We start from the raw sequence: 20,688 nt of genomic DNA, 5'->3' as shown, positions 1-20,688 counted from the left end.
GTGATCTCTGTGCTCCGGGTGTAGTAAGTACTTTGAGTTTCGATTCAGTGCTTTTTTTGCAGTTTAAGTGTGTTAGGTGAGTTAGCCTAGTTTCCCTCTCCACTCCCCTCTCTGGTGCATTGTGTTTTTTCTAGTTTAAAAAGTTTTCAAAAAGTAATTCTTTCGTCACCCCTGTTTGTGTGTGTGGCTTAGTAGGTAGTCTTAGGCTTTTTGTTGTGGATAATGGCAAAACAGCCTAAACTAATGTTTAGAAAATGCACAGTGTGTGGCCACAAGTTGTCGCCTGCCGATGGACACACTTTGTGCGGTCTTCTTGGGTGTGTCTCACCTTTCTTCTGAATGTGGTATTTGTGCTGGCTTTAACCCGCGAGCCGTGAGTGACCGCAGGGCAAAACTTATTATGAAGGGCCTTCTCCCTGCTTCTGAGGTGGCCACTTCTTCTACTTTGGTGGTCATGGCTGTGACCGCTTCTTCCGTCTCTGTTACTCCTTCTCTCCATCTCTGTTACTCCTTCTCTCTGTCTCTCTCCCTGCAGGGCCGGGACTCAACCTCTCTCTTCTAGGTCTGGGGAAGGGGATTCTGTTCATCAGAAGAAACGTGAGAGAGAACACAAGGCTGAAAGACACAGGAAGAGGTCCCCGGAATGTTCCACCCCAGCGGGGCCTCCTCCTAAGGTTCATGTGGTTACTAAACCAACTTCCCCTCGGCTCCGATCACCACATTTTTCTCTGGAGCTGGAGGAGCCTTGGTCTTCATCCAGGGCATCAGTACACCGGCCAGCTAGTTCAGAGTCCGTCGCCTCGTCGCAGTCCACGCATAGTCTCTCGGAATCAGACATGGATAAAATGATGAGGTTTATTTGGATGCAGAACCAGATGGGAGTCCTGCCAGCTCCCTCTCCCTCCGGTGGGCATAGTTCTCTTCCCTTCTTTTCACCAATTACTCCTTCTCCGATCTGACCCTCCGCTTCGGAGTATCTGGAACCAAGGATTTTCGGAGTCAGGGTGTCAGCGCCGATGGTACTTGCTTCCTCGACGCCGGCGGTTGCCTTGAGCTTGTCGGATCTGACTAGTTTGGATCCAAGCAGCTGTCTGAGCCATAGCCTGGGTCGGATCCAAGGGGGGTGGAGGTCTTTTCGTCGGCTCCAGGCCATCTCCTTGGTGCTCCATCTCCTTCGGGACTGGTTCCTATCTGCTTATTGGACCCAGGGAGAGCAGCTACAGTGCTGGAGTCCCAGGTGGCTCGCTCTCCTTCAGCGTTCGATGTAGTGGAAAGGGTCCTCTCCATTGGATCGAGACCCCTGACCATTTCTTCGAATTTCGCCCTGACTCCCCCTGGTTCTGTATCATTTTACCACAGGGGCAACCCATGCCCAAAGTGCCCCAGTTTCCCTAGAGGAACATCAGGTGGCTTGCGAGCCCTCCCTGGACAGCCCCACCCGAGAGGCTCCTCGCAAGCATATGTGCAAGAGGAGGCACTTGGACTCCTCCCTCACGGAGGACACTGACTTGGAGGAAGATGAATTTTCCCCCAGATCACCTCCCGAGGATGTCTCCTTTGGAGACATCACTGAACTTTTACTCCAGCGGGGAGACTGGTCCACCCCAAAACCTTCCTCGGACTAGTTGGTGTTGCTGGAGGCCTTCGGCGCAGGCCCATCTACTTCCTGGGTGTCCCGTCGTCATCGGTTTCCCCCCTGCGGACCCTCTGGTGGATTTAATCACTTTGTGGGTTTGGAGGGAACCGGACACCGTGGAGCCTATTCCAAAGCGCCCTGACAAAATTTTAAGCCCCCCTTCTGACAAGACGCTATGGTGGTAGCAGCGCCCTCCAAGAAGGAACTGGCCTAAGAAAGATCCTCGGTCCATCCTCCCGACCGAGAGTCCAGGTTGATGGACCGCCTAAGGAAGCATACGTATGCATCTGCAACCTTTTCTATAAAGGTGCTGAAGTACTTGGCCCATGTTATTCGATTGCAGCGCGACCTGGTTAAGGAACTCGCTGAGACGCCTCCTGGGTCCACATCGCAGGAGGATAAAAACACATTTTCCGCAAGGATGGCCACCCTCAAAGCCGTATCAAATACGTCCATGCGCCTTCTCTCACACACCACCGAGGGAGTGGCTAGCACGGCTGGGTCCGACGTTGCCATGAGGCATCACGCCTGGCTTAGATTGTGTCAGTTCTCGGAGCACTTCAAGGCGTCATTTGCGAATACCCCTTACGACGGGCTCTTCGCTTTTTTGGTAAGATCATCCGCAACACTTTGGTCCAGAGCAAGAAAGACTGGAGGACACTGTCTGCCATCGGGATCTGCTTCTCGAACCCTCAAAGATCCTTTTCTCAGAATCAGCGAGGGCAAAAGAAGATGTGGTTCCGGAAGTCTCAGTATTCCCGGAACGCTCAGGACTCGTCTTCCCCTAGAGGCACAGGGGGTCAAGACAGACGGTGCCCCAGGGTCCGGGGGGGGTCCGAGGAATTTTGGGTCTCGAGAACCTTTCTCGGACAGGCCCTCACATCAACCTTGAGGGGTTGCCCAACTGCTCTGCTCCTAAGGTAGTTGGGGGTCGCTTTTCGTTGCACCTGACAGCATGGGAGTCCATGTCATCAGACCATTGGGTGCTGTGAATCATATCCAGAGGATGTTCATCGTGTTATACTGCTGCAGTCATCACACTTGGGTTATCCTGTCGTCAGGTAGTCCCGCAGTCGGCCGAATCCCAAAGCCTTGGTCCGGCGTCTGAGGGGTGAGGTGGAACCGGTTCCTGAGGCCCAGCTGCATCGGTCTGGGAGGCCGTCAGAATTTCTGAATCAGCGGCAGTCAGGGGCTGCGTAGGCGCCTCGCTGAAAACCGGAGAACCGGCGTCAGGCCTGGCTGAGGCCTTGGTAACTGGTCTTGGCCTTGGCTGTTTGTCCTTATCCTTGCGTTTTTTAAACATTGCTGATGTCGGTTGCTCCGACGGCATGCTATAGTTAAATTTTCTGCCAAAATAATGCTGGGCAAAATCTGCCCGATGCTTAATTGTACGTTTGTTGAACCTAGCACAAAACCGACAGCCAGTGACGTCGTGGTCTGGGCCTAGGCAAGGAATACAATAAGAATGAAAATCCTTATGAGGTATTTGCTTCCCACAAGAAATGCAATTATTAACTTTGTCTGACATTGGTTTGAGGCAAGAAATGTTTCCCCAACGGGGTACTTAGCTTTAGAGAAGACTTCGGGCTGAAATTCGATTCGAAAATTTCAGGACCTGGCCTACCGGCACTTGCGAACTGCTTCTGCTTCAGGCACCGCGCGGCAAGAAAGACTGAAGAAAATGGCATCGGCTGCCTCTTTTATACCCCTGTCGCACTGACATCAGGGAAGAAGCGACGACAGCCGACGCCGGACCACGGTTTGGGATTCGGCCGACTGCAGGACCGCCTGACGACAGGATAACCCAAGTGTGATGACTGCAGCAGTATATACACTCGAACATCTACATTTATGGTAGGTACAAAACTGTACTTTATACAATTCCCTTTGTAGCTCCCCACATTCCACCCAAACACCTCCCAGATGTGCCACCTGTGCAAAGGGAGGTGGCAGCACTAGAGGTTATCAGGCTGCTAAAGAAACGAGCCATCGAACCCGTCCCCCGAGATCAGACTGGATCGGGCATCTATTCCAGGTTCTTTTCGGCACCAAAAAAGACGGAGGACCTCAGGCCCATCCTGGACCTGTCAACCCTGAACCTGTCAGTTACCAAAGAAAAGTTCAGGATGGTCACGTTACAGTCCATCCTGCCTTATTTGCAAAAGATGTGGTCATTAGAACTCCAGGATGCTTACTACCACATAAAGATACACTGACGCTCCAGGAGCTTCCGTCGCTTCCAGCTAGGGGCCAATCATTGTCAGTTTCGAGCTCTACTCTTTGGTCTCACCACAGCCCCCAGGGTGTTCACCAAGGTTATGGCAGTAGTAGCGGCTCACCTGAGGTTCCAGTGGATTCAGGTCTTCCCGTACCTGGACGATTGGCTCCTTGCTGCATCCACCAAGTGTCTACTTTGTCAGGCCAGGGATTTTTTCCTACACCTAGCAGATCATCTAGGTATTACAGTCAACATTGCCAAATCTCGTCTAGACCCTCTCCAGGTCATAGAGTTTATCGGAGTATGGATAAACACCTTGCAGACAAAAGTCTTCCTGACCCCAGAGAGAATTTGAAATCTGCGACTTCATGTCACTGCTATTGCTCACTCATATCACCTGCCAGTGGAGGTAGTGTTGCGAGCCCTTGGCTCTATGGCGGCCACGATTACACTTCTTCTGTGTGCTTGTTTGCATATGCGAGTTCTACAGTGGACTCTTGCTGTACAGTGGTCATTGCTGGATCTTCCACTGAGTCATCCAGTTCATATAAGCAAAGCCTGCAGGGTGTCCCTTCTGTGGTGGATGCACTCTGTGGACATTCTCGAAGGACGCTCATTTGTTGCAGCCCCAGCCCAAGGCACAATGACCACGGACACCTCCCAGCTAGGGTGGGGAGGCATTACTCGGGAAGGACAGTCCAAGGCATGTGGTCCCCGACAGAGACCAGCTTGCACATCAATGGTTCTAAAGATGAGAGTGGTCCTTTTAGCATTGCAGGCCCTTCATGCCTCTCTTCCTCTGGGAACAATTGCAATTCAGTCAGACAACATGTCTGTGGTCTGGTACATCAACACACAGGGAGGGACCAGATCCTACCCCCTTTGTTGCGAAGCCATGAGAGTTTGGGAATGGGTGATCTCCACCAGTTGCTTTCTGGTAGCAACGCACATTCCGGGACAGTCCAACGTTCTGGCGGACAGGCTCAGCCATTCTATCCTGATGCCTTACGAGTGGTCTCTGAATCCTTCAGTAGGGGAACAGATCTTTCTAAAGTGGGGTCAGCCTTGCTGCAATCTCTTCGCATCTCCTTCCAGTGCGAAGAGCAGCGAGTTCTTTGCTCTGAACCCCCCGCCAGGGGAATCCCCCAGAGACGGTCTAGTCCATGCTTGGCCTCCCGGTCTTCTGTATGCTTATCCTCTATTACCTCCTATTCCAAAGGTTTTACAGAAAGCTCGTCGACTGGGGAGCAAAGTAGTCCTCATTGCCTCTTTTTGGCCTCGCCAGGTTTGGTTCCCCTTCTTCTGGTCTCGTCATCTAGTTCCTCCTTGGATCCCCGCCCGGATCTCATATCTCACCCATCAGGGGTCCCTCATCCAAATCTGGACAGTCTGAAACTTACAGCTTGACTTTTCCAGTTTCCCTAATTGCCAGGACTCCCGGTTTGTCAAGCCTGTCCTGGTGGCAGCTCTTAAATCCTCCACCAGAAAAATCTATTGTAGCAAATGGAAACGCTTTTCCATCTGGGCTTCTCAGAGAAATTTGGATCCCTTCTCGGCTCCAGTTACGGCCATGCTTGAAATTTTGGCAAACATTTTTCAACAGCGGACCAGCTCATCTACAGTAAAGATACAACTTGCGGCCATTTCCAGTTTTCACTTGGTGAAAATATGACTACTTTGGCCTCTTTCAGATTGTGCAAAGCCTTTATTAAAGGTACTTTTCTCTTGCGTCCCCCAGTCAAGGATCCCACTCCTCTGTGGGACCTTACGTTGATGCTACAAGCTTTAGTTGCTCCTCCTTTCAAGCCGGCTGCAACAGTAGACCTCAACTTTCTGTCCTGGAAGACAGCCTTCTTAGTGGCTATCACCTTGGCTAGGAAGGTCTCAGAACTCCAGGCATGGTCTATCAAGCTTCCGTACATGGTTTTCCACAAGGACAGGGTGTCTCTTTGTACCAACCCCTCTTTTCTTTCCAAAGTGGCCTCTGAGGCAAACATAAATCAGATTATCAATTTACCTGTTTTCTTCCCGAATTTCAAAAATAAAGGTGAATACAAGTTGCATTTGTTAGATGTTCATAGACAATTACATTTTTACTTGCACAGAACTAAGTCTTTCCTAAAGTCTGATCAGTTATTTGTGTCTTTCTCTAAACCGTTTTTGGGTAAACCCATTTCCAAGGTGACCATTGCTAAATGGATTTCTCTCTGTACTTCTCAAGTGTACAAGGACAAGGGCTTGTTTCTTCCTGGTCAGGTTAGAGCCCATTCCACCAGGTCCATGGCTACTTTAGCGGCCTTCTGGTCCAGAGCACCCTTGGATGATATCTGATCTGTGGCTACTTGGTCCTCATCTCATACATTTATTTCCCACTATAAGTTGGATTTGGTATTTCGAGGCCAGGCATCCTGTGGCTCCCCGGTGCTCCGGAATATCCTTCCATGAGGGCCACCCTAGGGTATAGGTAGCTGGGGACTCTGTCTCACAGGTTGAAGACCAAATGAAGTAAACTATTTCAGATAAAGAAGTTATGTACTCACCATAATGTTCCATCTGAGTAGTTGTACTTCATTTGTCTTCAACCACCCCCCCCCCTCCTTCCCCAAACCTGCTGGCTTAGTATGTAGCAGAATACGCCTTTGTGGCTTAGTTGGGAAAGTTGATGTGATGAACTTTTGTTGGATCGGGTTCTGAGTTGTTATGGGCTGCAAACTTGATCTGAGGCAAGGAAGGTGGTGGCAGTGTATTATGGGTAGGGGAGGAGCTTGGAGCTCGGAGCAGATGCTCCTGAATTTGTCAGATTCGTAACCCACAGGTTGAAGACAAATGAAGTACAACTACTCAGCTGGAACATTATGGTGAGTACATAACTTCTTTTTTTGGTTGGTATCCCTTGAGGTAGAATAGTCAAACAGTAGGCCCTGCTGTGTAAAAATTATAGTATGATGTCCTTCTTTGACCACTGTTGTAGTATTTTTAACTGATAGGGATATTCTGTCAAGGATACCCATATATCCAGCCAGCATACCAAAGCCTGGGCACCCCCTCTTTTATGTATGTCCAGCAGATGGCCTCAACCCAGTGGAGTCAGAGTTATATAAGAAACATATGGATGCAAAGTACCCCATACATTGCTTGCTGACAGCTGAGTATTGAACTATCATTTCAGCTTCAGTCTGTCAGCTTTACTACTCAAGGCTCTTCCTCAAGCCATTGGAAAGATAAGTATCCCTGTTGGAGAACGCCATTACATCAGTATTTCTTGCCACGTGGTGCACGAAGCAGAAGCAGTTCGCAAGTGCCGGTTGTCCGACTCCTGAAATTTTCGTTTTCGAGTTTCAGAACCGAAGTCTTCAAAAAAGTTAAGTACCCCATTGGGGATCCTTTTTCTTGCTCTAAACCGATGTCAGTAAAAGTTAACAATTGTATTACCTGTGGAAAGCAAATACCTCATAAAGATTTTCATTCATACTGCATTCCTTGCTTAGGCCCAGACCACGACGTCCCTCGCTGTCGGTTTTGTGCCTTATTAAACCCCTGAACTATTCATCGTCTGTTTATTTTTGCAGCAAATTATTTTGGTACTCGGTTTAACTATCCAGAAATGGCTTCAGTAAGCCAACTACCGACATTCCAAAAAAATTCAGATAAAGACAGAGACAGACCGCATAGGTCCAAAGCTGCCGACGACACTTCCGTTAAGCTAGTCGCCAGTTTATCGGTACTCAGTGGGGTGCTTTTGCAGCCCCTGATAACTGCTACTTCAGATTCGCAGGCCTCTACTGAGACCCATTCGGAGTCCGCAAGATGCTTCTTCGACCATGGCACCTGCGGATGTCTCTACCATGGATGGGTCCAGAGCCACTGTGCAGGCACCGGCTTCTGAAGTTGTATTCAGGCCTACTGACTTGCATTTCAAACCGATGCCATCTTCTTCTTCAAGGCCTAAAATTCGACCCACGCCTAGAAAACCAATATCCAAACCACATGGTCAGGCCCATATGCCTAAAAAATAAATGATAAGAATGGCTGAAGACCTTATTACTTTAATTAGGGGAAGCCAGCCTTCACCCTCTAAGAGACCTAGAACTGATTTTCCTTCTGATTCTTCTGATCAAGATTCTGAAATTTCTGTTTCTTCTGATTACCAGGATTTACCCTTATCTACCTATGAGGATTCTGATGCAGAGGACTGCTCCCCCCCCCCCCCCAGAAGATTTTTCTTTTGGTGAAACCTTGCACACTCTTAGGAAGCATTTTCACTGGGAAAGCCAGGATTACTCTGACTCCAAAAAGAGGCTTAGGGAATTCTTACTCCTCCCTCAACACAGGCCTTTAACTATCCCTCCTGTCCTGAACATTGTAGATGATGCCTTCTTGGAATCTAGCCTGACCCCCGACAGTTTACCTCCAGCTCCCAGAAAACCTGACAGGTATTACAGACTACCTGACTCTTACAAGTTCCTCTTTAAGGATCCTACTGTGGATCCAGAGGCCATTTCACAGGCACCCAAAGGCATTAAGGCTGCTACTGCCAAAAACCCTACCCCCTCTGATAGAGATTCCAGGGCCCTGGACAGATGGGGTAAGAAGGTATACACTTCTGCTACTTTGGCCATTAGGGCCTTAAACTGCCAGTTTCATATGTTAAAGTAGCAGAATCATATTATTGGATTACTTAAACAGAAAATGATGTTGATTCTGGACTGTGCTGAAAATAAAGAATTACAGGATTTAATGCATTCTGCTGAGCAAGTTGGTAAACGTACTTTGCAATGTGGTTTTGATTCCTTAGAGGCATCTTGCAGGGCTGCTGTCACTGGGTCTGTACTTAGAAGGCATGTTTGGCTTAAGGAGCAAACTTTGCCAGATCATGTTAAAGCTAAACTACTGGATGCTCCCTTAAACCAAGACCGTCTGTTTGACAACAAAGCAGAAGTAGTGATTAAAAAGATGGAGGAAAAAGCAAAATCTATGCAAACTGTTAAAGATTTTCTGCAAGTACAGCCTCCCAGATTTAGTAGGCACTGCCATTCTAAGAATTGGACCTTTCCTGTCTCTTCCAGGCCTTCTCAGTCCAAACCCAGAACCAGCAGACCACCCAGGCTTCAGTCTCAAGGTACTCACAGGCCTAAGCAGTGGGGGGGCTTCCACTTCCAAAGCTGGAAGTGGTAAGACACCCCCCTGTAGTAAACTGTCACAATGATTTAACCTTAAACCTTCCAAGCCCTGCTCAACTGATTGTTCCTTTAGGGGGAAAGATCGCCCTGTATGCAAAAAACTGGGAACTCATTACCCAAGACTAATGGGTTCTAAATATAGTTTCCCAAGTATACAGATTCCACTTCCACTCCTTACCAACCCCAAACGGTTGGCCAGACCTACCCCAAATCAGTGGGCAGAGGGTCAACAGCAGGTTCTCAGTCTTCTAAGTATCAGGGCTATTCAACCTGTCCCATAAGAGGAATGGGGACAAGGTTTTTACTGAAGACTTTTCCTGGTACCCAGAAATGACAATTCCTGGCATCCTATCCTGGACTGTCTATCCTAAACACCTTTTTCATAATCCCAAAATTCAAAATGTTTACTCTTCATCAGCTGCTTCCCATGCTAGGCAAAAGTGCGTGGTTGGCAACATTAGATTTAAAGGAAGCTTACCTGTACATCCCAATAAGGGAATCTTGCAGAAAATATCTAAACTTCAGAGCAAGCTACATGCACTATCAGTGCTCTGCACTGCCCTTTGGCTGAGCTACTGCGCCCAGGGTATTCACAAAGTGCCTAGCTCCAGTCATTGCATTCTGCAGGCAAAGAAATAATCAAATATACCCATACCTGGATGATTGTCTAATTCAGGCAGAAAGCCAGGACATATTATTAAGTCATCTGGCATTTGTAAAGAAACTGCTAACCTCACTGGGGTACACCATAAACAAAAAGAAGTCTCACCTAGTACCCTGCCAACAAATTGTATTCCTGGGAGAAAGCTTGAATACAACTTCCCAGATGGCCTACCTCACGCCAGAGAAACAAGTTTATTTGACAGCCTACTTCAAATTACTGGCCACAAAGACCCAGCTTTCTGCAAGGAAAATTCTGCAAGCCCTGGGGTTCATGGCATCTTGCATTCTACTAATTCCATATGCAAGACTGCATATGAGGAAACTACAGTGGTATCTAAAAAGCCTATGGTGTCAACATTTTCAGGACCTGGAATCAATGATTCTCATCATTCCTTGTATAAAGGCAAAGTTCCCTTGGTGGGCAGAGGCCTGCCACCACAACAAGGGACTGCCGTTCACTCTACACCCTGCCACCCAAACCGTAACAACAGACGCATCAGACTATGCATGTGGAGCTCACTTTACAGGGCAGTGCATTCAGGGCAAATGGAACCCGAGTCAAATGCACCTGCATATCAAAAAGAAATGTTAGCTGTACAGAATTCTCTGACAGCCTTCAAGGACCACATTCTTCTAGGACAATTATTGCTAAAGACGGACAATACCACTGTTACGTGGTACATAAACAAGCCGGGGGGAACCCACTTATACCCTCTCTGCAGACTAGCCATGGCTCTGTGGAACACAGCCTTGAGCTACCAAGTGCATCTACAAGCTCAATTCTTGCCAGGCAAGCTAAATACACTGGCAGATTACCTAAGCAGAAATATCATGGACCCTTGGATCTCATGGATCTGTCCATTACCATCCCTCAGTAAACAAGTGTTGGATGTCATTTTGGAGGCAAGGAGGCCTAGTACTAGAAAATCTTATGCTGAAAAATGGAAAAGATTCTGTGCCTGGAACCAAACTCAAGGGATGGGCACAGCAGCACCCAATTTACTTCAGATTCTACAATACTTAACTGAGATGCTTCACAAGAGCCTTTCTTTTTCCTACATCAAAATTCATGCCTCAGCCATTTCAGCTCATTACAACACAGAAACACCCCTCTTCTCTCATCCACTGCTCAAGCAGTTCCTCAGAGGGGCCAAAAACTTAAAACCACACAGGAGAGCCCCAACTCCTGCCTGGGACCTTAACTTTGTATTGGAAAAACTCACTCTACCTCCTTTTGAGCCAGCTGCAAGTGCAGAGTTAAAATTCCTTTCTTGGAAAACAGCCTTCCTTTTAGCAATCACTTCAGCAAGAAGGGTATCTGAATTACAGGCCCTTATGGCAGTGGAGCCTTTCATCATCTTTCATGTGGACAGAGTGTCCCTCAGGACCAATCCCTCCTTCATGCCCAAGGTAGTATCCAGTGTGGCTCTTAATCAGTCCATTCCTTTGCCAACCTTCTTTTCTAAACCACAGAACACAGGGGAACGGATACTACACTCCTTAGATGTGCACAGACAGCTTAGATTTTACTTGGACAAGACTAAACCTCAAAGGAAATCTGAAGAACTGCTGCTGGCATTTGCTGCAGGGGCAGAGGGAAAGGCCATTTCAAAGCAAACCATTTCTAAATGGATAGGCCATTGCATTCACTTCTGCTACAAGCACCATGGAAAACCTATCCCACAGGGAATAAGACCACACTCAACCAGGGCTGCATCTACCTCTACAGCCTTTTTCAGAGGTGTCCCTACCAGGGACATCCTAGAAGCTGCTACCTGGAGTTCTGTACATACTTTCACCAAGCATTACCATTGTACATACTTTCACCAAGCATTACCATTTGCCAGTTTTCTCTAAATCCAGAGCTGGCTTTGCCACTGCAGTCTTTGCAGGGCCTTATAGCTGGTCCTATTGCTATCTGAATTCCTCCTCCCATCTTTAACTTTGAGAATCTATCCAAATGTAATGACTGCAACAGTGAAACACAAAGAACATAGTACAGTTGTGTACACTTGCCATAAATGTAGATGTTTGAGTGTATTCACTGTTGCAGTCCTGGTTACCCTCCCTCCAGCCCCCTGACTTCTTTTGGCTATACCTCTGTTCTCCTTTACTATGCTTAAAAGCTTTTTGGTGTATTTGCTTTTTTGTTGGAGGTATTACCTTGCATATATATATATATTTAATTGCTTCCCATTAGGGGGGCACCTGACATCTGGGGCAAGAAAAACTGATGTAATGGTGTTGGCTGCATGCTTTATACTCTTGACTACCTGACGTCACGGAAGATAGACAGCAACCGACTCAGGACCCAAGACTTTGTTAATGAGGCCGACCGAGGGCTATTGCAAGCAGATAACCCAAATGTGATGACTGCAACAATGAATACACTCGAACATCTACATTTATGATAAGTGTACACAACTGTACTTGTCGTGCACTGACATTTGGTCTCTCTCTACAGCTCCCAGAGTGTTCACAAAGTGTATGGCAGTGGTTACAGCTCACTTAAGACTGCAAGGATTCTGGGTGTTTCCATATTTGGATGATTGGCTCCTTACAGTCCCCATCAAGCATCTTCTGGTAACAGCCCTGCAATATACCCTTTCTCTGGCAGAAATTTTGGGAATAACTGTGCACTGCGAGAAATCCAACCTTACTCTGGCCCAGCAGATAGAATTCACACTCAATCCTGTCTGGTGTCACTCCCAGCTCACGGACTTCAGAGATTGAGGCTTCAGCTCCTGGTTATACTCTGTCAAAACAAAGTCTCTGCAAGAGAGGTTCTTCAGGTCCTAGGATCCATGGCAGCTTCCATACCAGTAGTACCTCTTGCAAAACTGCACATGCAAATTCTCCAATGGCTTCTCCCTCAGTGGTTCCTGAACCATCACCCTCTATGTTTTCAGATTCAGATATCCAACTGTTGCAAGCAGGACCTTCTTTGGTGGATGAGGCCAGACACAGAACTTTGAAACTGCTTATTCCAGTCCCCCAGCCCAAGGCCATTGTGACCATGAATGCTTCTCTGATAGGATGGGGGGGGGGGGGCAGTTTCCAGGGAAAGACAGTCCAAGGCACATGGTCCACATTGAAGGCCAACCTGCATATCAACATTCTAGAACTGAGAGCGGTGCTGTTAGTGTTGCACGCATTCCAAATGGTTCTTCATTCTGGACCGATTGCAGTTCAGTCAGACAATATGTCAGTAGTGTGGTATATCAAAAAGCAAGGAGGAACCAAGTCATACCCCCTGTGTCGAGAAGCCATGAGAATTTGGCAGTGAGTGATAGCTTCCAACCCCTTTCTGATAGCATCGCATATCCCGGGGAACTCCCAACGTGATTGCAGACAAAGTTGAACAGATGTATTCTCTTGTCCCACGACTGGTCTCTCAATCCCGAAGTAACTGCAGAAATTTTTAGCCGTTGGGGCCAGCCTTGCTGTGACCTTTCCACCTCTCCATGCAACAGCAAATGCAGCAGCTATTTTGCCCTATTTCCCCCAAAGGAGGAGTCTCCGAGGAACACTCTGATTCACGATTGGCCCACGGGGCTTCTTTATGCCTATCCTCCCATTTCTCTGATTCCACAATTCATAAAGAAAGCTATTCGGTTGAAATGCAAAGTGATCCTCATAGCCCCCTTTTGACCTTGACAAGTTTGGTTCCCCTTCCTTCAGCCTCATCTGTTGTATCCACCGTGGATTCTGGACCCTCTTCCAGACCTGATTTCTCACCTGAATCTGTCCAGTCTCAAGCTGACAGCTTGGTTTCTCCACTTCCGTTAGTTGCCAGCCAGGATGATCTCATCTCACCTGTTCTTGACATTATTCTGGCCTCTCATAAACCATCCACCAGAAGACTATATCGGGACAAATGGAAACGTTTTTCTGTTTGGTCAAAGGAAAAGATGCTAGATCCATACTCTGCTCCAGTTACAGTGGTCTTACAATATCTTAAGTTTTTTTAAGAGGGAGCCCAGCCTCTACCATACAGGTATATCTGGCGGCGATTTCTAATTACCATAATGGGCTGGATGGTGGTACTCTCATATCACTGCATTTATGTAAAACCTTTCTCAAAGGAGTTTCTCACATTAGACCTCCAGTGAGAGCCTATAGAGCCATGGGATATCACGTTAGTTCTCCAGTCTTTGACTCAAACCCCCCCCCCCTTTGAACCTGCAGCGAAATGTGACCTCAAATTTTTGTCATGGAAATCTCTCTTTTTGGTAGCCATCACGTCAGCCAGACGAATTTCGGAGTTGCAGGCATTGTGCACCAAAAGACCCTATCTAATGTTCCACATGGACAGAGTATCACTCCGGATGAACCCATCTTTTCTCCCCAAAGTTGTTTCTGACTTTTCCATCAATCAGTCTATTGACCTACCAGTATTTTTCCCAAACTTTTCTAATAAAGGAGAATACTGCCTGCATTCCTTGGATGTATACAGGCAATTGAGATTTTATTTAGACAGGACCAAAACAGTACAGAAGACTGACCAACTTTTCATTTCCTTTTCTGGGCCTAGAATGGGAAATTCCATCTCCTAGGTCACTTTATCACTTATTCATTTGCAAAAGAACCTATGCCACAGAATATTAAAGCCCATTCCACTAGAACAATGGCAGCTTCTGTTGCCTTCCATTCCAGGGCTTCTATGGATGACATTTGCGCAGCAGCCACTTGGGCTAAACCCCATACCTTTATCAATCATTACAAATTAGATGATGTGGTCTCCAGCGGGAGAGCTGCCTTCGGCTCATTGGTTCTCAGGAAGGTTCGTCCATAAGGGCCACCCAAGGATCTCAGAGTAGCTGGGGATTCTGTCCCATCAGTGATGAATGGAAAGAAGATTAACAACATCAGATAAAGAAGTTATGTCTTACCATAACATTCCATCTGGTTGTTGTTGTTCTTTCATTCATCACCTCCCAACATCCTTCCCCCGCCAAAGACTCCTGGGGGATACTTTGGGTCCAAGTGGTGTCTTGGGGCATTTGCGCAGAAGTGGCCTCTGCTTTACTTGTACAACATACTAAAACATGATCTGAGGTAATGGGGCATTGTGGGTAGAAGCTTAGCTCGAGAGTTTTTGTTTGGCGCGAGCTTGGTATTAGGGAGACTCTGTTCCGAGGGCTCGGAACCGAATCCATCAGTGATGAATGAAAGATGATCAACAACACAGATGGAATGTTATGGTAAGACATAACTTCTTTTTCTGCTCTGTGACATTTGACTCTTCAGTTTAGTGCAGTTTTTCATTTTATTACTGGCTTTTCAGATTAGAAAATTCCATTTTGCATCAATTACAGATGTTTTTGGTTTGTTTATACAGTTGCATTTTAATATTGCCCATGAGTGTGGTGTCAAAACTGCAGACCTGGTGACCTGAGTTTTACTAGCAAGTCCAGGTGCTAAAATAGCCACCCTGCAAGTGTGGGAGTGATCAGAGATAGGCTACTTATCCATCTATACATGACTGCTACCTGGTAGCATTATAGTATCAGCAGCATAGAGGCAAGGACAAGAGATTATGTCTACCAGGCAGTGCATAGTGCTGTAGCTGAATTTTGGTGTTTGCTTTGAATGTGTGCATGCACATGCACAAATACAAACACATACACACCCCACCCCACTGGGATGGTAGTGCAATTGTTGACCACCACTTTGAATGGAGTGAGGAATGTACAAAAATAGAACTCAACCCTGCAAGATGACACATGCACTCTTCATTTCTCTCCTCCCTCTCTAGGGGGTCTCTGATGCTGCTAGTAGGTGAGGACTTAATGGTCAGAAGACCCGATGGTGCCAGAAAAATACTTAAAAAACAAAATTGCCCAGCCAGTCTTATAGTGTGGAGAGCTGGATCTCATGACTGTGGTACAGTAGAGACTGGATTGAGTGACGGAGTCAGACTGGGGGATGGAGTAAATAAGTTGCTTTTTTGCCAGCTTGCTTTTCCCAGGGAAGGGTTAAGGGGGCAGCAGCTCACCCTGGAAAGTGTGGATTTCAGCCTTCCTTAACACAGCGGAGAATGCACGGGGATATTGTCAGCAGACCTCTATCTTGCATTGATGCTGTTTTATGTTTGCTATGTAATGGAATGAAAAAGGATGAGACATGAAATAAACTCAAACCATCACTGGATGATTGCTCACCTTGACCTGTAACCTCAGTTAGTAGTGTGCAAATATCTCCCTCAAAAAACAACAGGTTGTAGTTGAGGTAGTAGTGTGGCTTTGGCCATCCGCTGGGGAACAAAAAGATTATTAGTGAGAAGAGGAATCTTGATGGTCAGAGGATTGGGCAGCGATATAACACAGAATTAAAAAAACAAAAAAAGTGTGCATCCTTGATCCATCTGTAGATAAGGTAGTCCAGAATATCATAAATGCTTCACAGAGGAAGTTGTTACATACAATAGAATATTGCATAACTTGGGCCATTGCTGTTCTCTTTTCAAGTGATCATAGTTTATGAATGTCTAAACCAGAAGTGATAACCCTGGTAAAAGTTAAATATAGTTTTTTAGCTTTTTAACTGTGGCGATTTGTTTTGGTTTGTAAGTTTTCTTGTTTAGTTTGATTCCATGTAACTAGATCCATATTGTTTACTGGAAGCCAGTTACAAGGAAATCACATCTGTTTCCTAACACACCCACACCGTCTGTCCAGTCATTTGTATGTGTGCCTTGGCTTGAAGATAATTTTACTTTGTCTGTTTCTTATGGTAGTAAGACTTTCATTGGAAGTAATTTCATTAACAAAGCTTCAAGATGAATGGTAAATGCTACTTTTGAAGGTAAGTGGACAGCAGAGACATCACGTTCTTCACCTTTACTATAGCTGTGTCTTGCTTACAAACAGCATACCCACCCCTTGTGATAACCCATGCTTAATTTAATTTGCTAAATCAGTCATGGCAGTGGTGCTGCGGTAGCGTTGTCGCCTCACAATAAGACGTCCTGCTCGATTCTCAGCTAAAGCGTCTTCTGTGTGGAGACATGCGTGAATGGGCGTACCTTTGTTGAAGGTTGTACGTCAGGGCTGGCAACTCGGCACGTAAAAATCTACTGCCAATCATTAGCGGACCAGAGTTCTGTTGTGGCGACCCCTAACCGGGAAAAGCCGAAAGACACAACAACAGTCATGGCAGTTTCATCTCCTTAGGAACAGCTGACTCTGTATTCTTACTTGATCGTTATTGAAAGCATGTTCTTTTATTAAGTACTTAACACACAAATGGATCACTATTTTGCAAAGTATAACATTGTTGCATTCACCTGATCTTCTCATACACTTTTTTCTTTTGTTAGTAGGACTTACAGTAGAAGTCGATCAAGAAGCAGGTCTCATGCTCGCCATCGACGATCAAGGTGGGAATTAGAATGTTGTAGCTTAATACAGGTGCATAACATGGAACATTTGTAATAAAGTTATTTAAAGTGTCTGACTCTGTACCACAGTGAGTTAAAGCATTGAGCTACCTGCAGACTTTGTCCTGTATTCCTGAATTTAAAAATAGGATTGTGTTTTTTACCCTGAATAGCTATTGCATATGCTGCATAAGCTTAAAATTGCTTACAGTCTAATGAAATGAGTAAAAAAGTAGAGAGAACATATTAATTACAGAATGTGTGGCAATTTACAGTATGCATGCTTTGGTTGTTGTACCATTATTTGGTGTGAAATAGATATAAACCTATGACAAAAACTTTCACTTCTGTCTAAATACTGACTGGTTTTCTACCTTACTTGATTAATACTTAATATTTGGGGGGGGGGGGTGTTAAAATCTGTGTGCTTAGTGTTTCAAGCCTGCCATGTCCCACTGAGTGAAGGCTGTAATGTATGGTAATAAGTATGGGGTAGGAATGAGATGCCACATTCTTGTCTACCCATATTACGAGCCAGAGTTAATGTAGAATTTTACAGCCATTTACAACAGATGAAATCCAGTTTAGGTACCATTACACCATGAACATGGTGCCTTATTACTTTGCTTTCAGTGCTGTGATAGACCTGTTAATGCCGTTCATAGGTTCAAACTGACACCTTGCTGTGGTGTCAGTCTCCTCTGAAAAGCCTTCCAGATGTTTGCTTCTTCCAAGCTTCTGCCTTCAGATAAGGATAGCAGGACAATGGAGAGAATTGGTAAAAAAGGCTTATATTGCTTGTACATTGGTCTTTCGGGCCATCATTTACCAGACCCACATGACAAGTTATGCTCTGCTTCTCAGATTCTTTATGCTCCCTGCGATTCAGAGATGAAATCTTCTGTTTCTATTTTGGGTTCTACCTGTCAGGTGGCTCGTCACTCTATCAAGTGTGGCTATGATGCTGCTGATGCCTGATTCAGAGCTGCTGCCTTTAGGTCTGTCATGAGGTATTATTCTAGTCTCTGTCTGCAGTTATTACCTGAAGATATTAAGGCCAAGTTACTGAATGCTCCTTTGGATAATAAAAATCTCTTTGGGACTGCTGCTATCTTTAGGTCTCTTCAAAAAAAAAAAAAAAAAAAAAGTAAGGCTTTGCACGACCTTAAAACATATTTTGTCTCTCCTATCCCTAAGTTCCAGAGGAAATATCCTACTAGGCCTGCTTTTGTTCGCAGGCAGCCTCATCGGGTCACTAAAGGCTGGTAGGCAAGCTGCTCCTGCTAAGTCTTCATGGGCTTCTCTGGCCCAGAAGCCTCCTTTGTTAGACAAGCCTGCTTCTATCTGACATCTCTTCCACCCTACCCCTTGGCCAGGTTCCCTTGTCTCTACGGCTTGTCAGTCTTTCTTCCAAACTGGCATCTCATCACCTCAAATGCTTGGGTTCTCTCGTCCGTTTGGGTTACTTTGTGGTGTGGAAGTCTGTGATTCCCCTATCTCCTTTGGAACAACTTCCTCATTTTTCAGAAGTCCTTGATTCCCTGGTGGATCAGAGAACTATTTAACCTGTCCCTCCTTCCTAAATAGGAACGGGATTTTACTCCAGGATGTTCCTGATTCCTTGAAAGAAGGGCACTTGGACACCTATTCTGGATCTCTTCTTGCTCAACACTTAGCTCAAGGTTCCTTCTTTTCAAATGTTTACTCTTCAAACCTGTTCCCTCTTTTAATGCCCCAGGCTTTTACAGTGTCCTTTGATCTGAAGAATGCTTACCTTCATATTCCTATTAACCCTTTTTTCAGGAAGTTTTTCGTTTGTTGCTTTGAGGTCAAACAGTTACTTAAAGACATCTTACATCGTAGGGCTCCATTGAAGCCCATTCCTCCTCCTTGGGACCTTAATTTTGTTTTAGAAAAATTGACTCAGGCTCAGCTTCTCTGCAACATTGTACCTGGAAGACTGTCTTATTGCTTGCTGTTAATACTGCTCAGAGGGTTTTGGAGCTTCAGGCCCTTATGTGACTGTCTCTTCTTTGGTTTTTCACAGGGACATGGTGTCAGTTCGTACTAATCCTTGTACGCTCAAAGTGGTTTATGAGGTGTCCTTGAATCAGGCAGTACTACTCCCCTTTTCTCCACTTCTCGGTCTGCTAGTGGGAGAGTTCTACATACGTTGGATATGCACAGACAGCTCAGGTATTATTTGGATAAAACTAAGGCTGTTTGTAAGTCTGACCAGCTTTTTATTTCTTGTCATCTCAGGGGATTGGGTTTGGCTATTTCTAAGCAGACCATCTCCTGGATATCTAATACATTTACTTTTGTTCTTCTTGTCATGGCAAATGTCTGTCTACCTCTGTTAGGGCTCACTCCAGTAGGGCCATTGTCTCTTCTAGTGCTTTCTTCAAGGGGCTGGACACCAATGCCATCCTTGAAGCTGCTACTTGGTCTTCAGTTCATACCTTTACTAAACATTATAAATTGGATATGGTTTCTAGGGCCAGAGCAGGTCTTGCTAGAGCCATTCTGCATGAGTTTGTTGAGGGCTCTTCCCAGTGTTCCACCTCCCAATCCTTTTCTTGAGCTTTTGTACTCTCTCTACAGTGAAGAATACTGCAACAGTAAAGTAGAAGGCCATAGTATGGGTTGTGGAAATTCTTACCATAACAGTAGATGTCCTTCTCTTCACTGTTGCAGTGTTCACTCCCTCCATTCCCCTGTTTTCTTTTGAGCTTTGTTTTGGTTTCCCTGCTGGCTGAGGATCTTCCTTTTCCATCTGCATTTTCTCCTGGATGTGCATATTCTCCTTTGTCCTGTGCAGCCTTTTCTCTACTGGGGCAATTTAGTTCTAGGTAACTGCATCCGTACATGACATTTATGCCTTGCATCCAGCACTGGGAGCATACATGTGATGTACGGCACACACAGGATCCTAAAGGCTTTCTCATACTGGCTGGATGTTGTGCTGTCCTTGGCAGAAGATCCCTACAGTGAAGAATACTGCAAGTTCTGAGTGTTTTTTGGAGGGCGGGGTTGGTGATGACCATAAACTTGCAGTCACGCAGAGTTCTTTAATGTAAGATATAACGTCAGGGGAGTAGATGCCAGATAGAATTGGTCATAGAAGAGAGCCCTTGGGTGCACAGTACTAGTGACAAGTCTCTAGGAGAGTAGTGATTCAGCAGGTTGCATATAGATTTATATTGAGTTTGACCAGTTTGTTAGTGATGTCAGGGTGGGGTTGTAATGTCAAATGCTCTGTAACCCCCCTCCCCAAAAAATCGGACATGTTCGGTAAAGTTCCCAATTCCCCATACATTTGTTTATAATAATCATTCAGGTGACCCTGCTGTCATTCCGTGGAACCTGACAAATCTGCAAAGCTGGTGCCTTCCTCCTATGCATTATCAAATGACAAAGATGGCAGAGCTTTTGACAGGTACAGGAATAAGGTATAAATATCTGCTACTTTTTCCAAGCCTTGATTTACAGGACCTGTATGGTCAGGTATCTTCTTTCTGTTTTGTCTTAGGGGACATAAACAACTTTGTCTCAGATGTGCCTGATTTTAGAAAATGAAAACTCTGCTCTTTCTTTGCTGAACTCTGCC

General features: G+C 45.8%; 1 protein-coding gene across 6 annotated transcripts in view; it reads left to right on the top strand.

Annotated features, from left to right (window-relative positions):
• NKTR (natural killer cell triggering receptor) overlaps positions 1–20,688 on the top strand; it is a 1,518,686-nt gene that overhangs the window by 1,308,960 nt on the left and 189,038 nt on the right. For 5 of the 6 annotated variants that reach the window (XM_044066053.1, XM_044066051.1, XM_044066055.1 and 2 more), the window contains one exon: positions 17,019–17,078. In XM_044066053.1, coding sequence (XP_043921988.1) covers positions 17,019–17,078 — 60 coding nt within the window. The remainder of the gene's footprint in view (positions 1–17,018; positions 17,079–20,688) is intronic. The other variant, XM_044066052.1, reaches the window with a different exon arrangement.

This window comes from Protopterus annectens, chromosome 3.part0 (genome assembly GCF_019279795.1).
Source record: "Protopterus annectens isolate FY-2018-M chromosome 3.part0, PAN1.0, whole genome shotgun sequence".
NCBI classification, from domain to species: Eukaryota; Metazoa; Chordata; order Ceratodontiformes; family Protopteridae; genus Protopterus; species Protopterus annectens.
The sequence above is the reverse complement of the archived record's forward strand: the minus strand, read 5'-3'. Positions and strand labels throughout refer to the sequence as shown.